General features: G+C 37.5%; 1 protein-coding gene across 1 annotated transcript in view; it reads right to left on the bottom strand.

Annotated features, from left to right (window-relative positions):
- net1 (neuroepithelial cell transforming 1) overlaps window positions 1-1,540 on the bottom strand; it is a 20,918-nt gene that overhangs the window by 8,042 nt on the left and 11,336 nt on the right. Inside the window, exons 10-11 of the mRNA XM_015391030.1 lie at window positions 480-650; window positions 217-403 (exon numbers count right to left, since the gene is read on the bottom strand). Of these exons, the coding sequence (XP_015246516.1) occupies window positions 217-403; window positions 480-650 (358 nt within the window). The remainder of the gene's footprint in view (window positions 1-216; window positions 404-479; window positions 651-1,540) is intronic.

The raw sequence follows: 1,540 nt of genomic DNA, 5'->3' as shown, positions 1-1,540 counted from the left end.
ATTTGTGAGAAAAGAAAATCCCATTTCAAAGGAAATAAAACAAATTTAAAGCTCCACTTTTCTCATATTTACACACAGAAGGTGTCGATTAAATTGCTATGTATCAGATTCAACTTTCTCTAGTTTATGATAGCCAGCACAAGGTGAGCAGTTGGTAGACTAGTAATAATTTAACACTCAAAATGCAAAAGTAAACAGTTAAAAGATCCGACTTACCTTTCTCTCCATTCGTGAACGCCCCTCTAAATGAGCCGCCTAAGCGGACCTCTCCATCCTGGAGGTCCTCCAGGACCAGGTCTCTTACTGGGATGGGCTGCCGATACACCTGGAAGCAGCTCCTGTCGTTACGAGTCACCGGTCGGGTCAGAACCAGCAGCTCAGAGAAGAGGAAGACGTGTAGCCTCTGAAACATCATGTTATGAGAGAAATAAGTCTACATCCTAAAGATTACGGAGGAAATGAGAAGCTCTTGTTCTCACCGATCCGCTCTTGGTCCGAAGCTCGCCGTGACAGAGGAGGGTCCTACACTCATCTATGAGGGGGTCCCGCTGCTTTTCATCCAGGAACTCCAGCTTGTCTATGTAATACTGGCACTCTGACTCCCCCTTTCTCACGTTGATATCAGACAAAATGTCCTGGATTATTGTAATCTGGTTGACAAAAGGAAGAATTATGTGCAGCAGCGCCAACAAGTAAAACATAACACAGCTCAGAAATACATTAACTATCGCTGTGAATCTCTTTTAGTAAAAGCTTTTACTTTATTAATCAAAGCAGTTTCTTTATATTCTGGAATGAAAACACAACTACAATTAAAATGTAGAGAAGAACTGGTTGCAGATAAAAGCATGGAAATTACTGTTGGTACGACTCATTAAATGAAAGAAAAAGCCACAAAGGTAACAGAAATATCTTGAATATATAAAAAAAGTAATAATAAATCAATAAAATAAAGTCAGAAACTGCTTTTCAAAGATTCTTCAACAGAATGATTAAATAATAAACCAACGAAACAAGCGTGGACATAAAATGATGGTACTTATATAAAGCACAGAAAATAAAGTGACCAAATGGACATGTTAAATCAAGGTTTGGTTTTTACCAATTAGCATCACAGCTATCTATAATTTTGTAACGAGTGAGCATCTATAAAGAGCTACATGTAGTCACTGCGATGTTTGGTGACATGGTGTGTACCACACTCAACATGGACCAGAGAAATCAGAGTTATCTCATAAGTTTAGAGAGAATATTATAGAAATGTTTAAGGTAAAGACCAACAAGATCATCTCTAAGAGGTTTGATGTTCATAGTTGGACACATGGATAACGTTTTTATGTCAGAAGTGATGGGAACACAAGTATTTTTAATCAGGGTTCCTACAGCATACGGCAAGTTACATTCAAGACTTTTTAAGACTTTTTAATGCCACTTGAAATAAAAATTTAAGACCAAATCAAATTCACAAGAAAAACCTGCTTGCGACAACCTAACCCAAAGGTTTATTTTAACATAAACCACTGCACTAATGTTTCAAATT

The sequence above is a fragment of the Cyprinodon variegatus genome, unplaced genomic scaffold (assembly GCF_000732505.1).
Source record: "Cyprinodon variegatus isolate N-32 unplaced genomic scaffold, C_variegatus-1.0 Scaffold521, whole genome shotgun sequence".
NCBI lineage: Eukaryota > Metazoa > Chordata > Actinopteri > Cyprinodontiformes > Cyprinodontidae > Cyprinodon > Cyprinodon variegatus.
The sequence above is the reverse complement of the archived record's forward strand: the minus strand, read 5'-3'. Positions and strand labels throughout refer to the sequence as shown.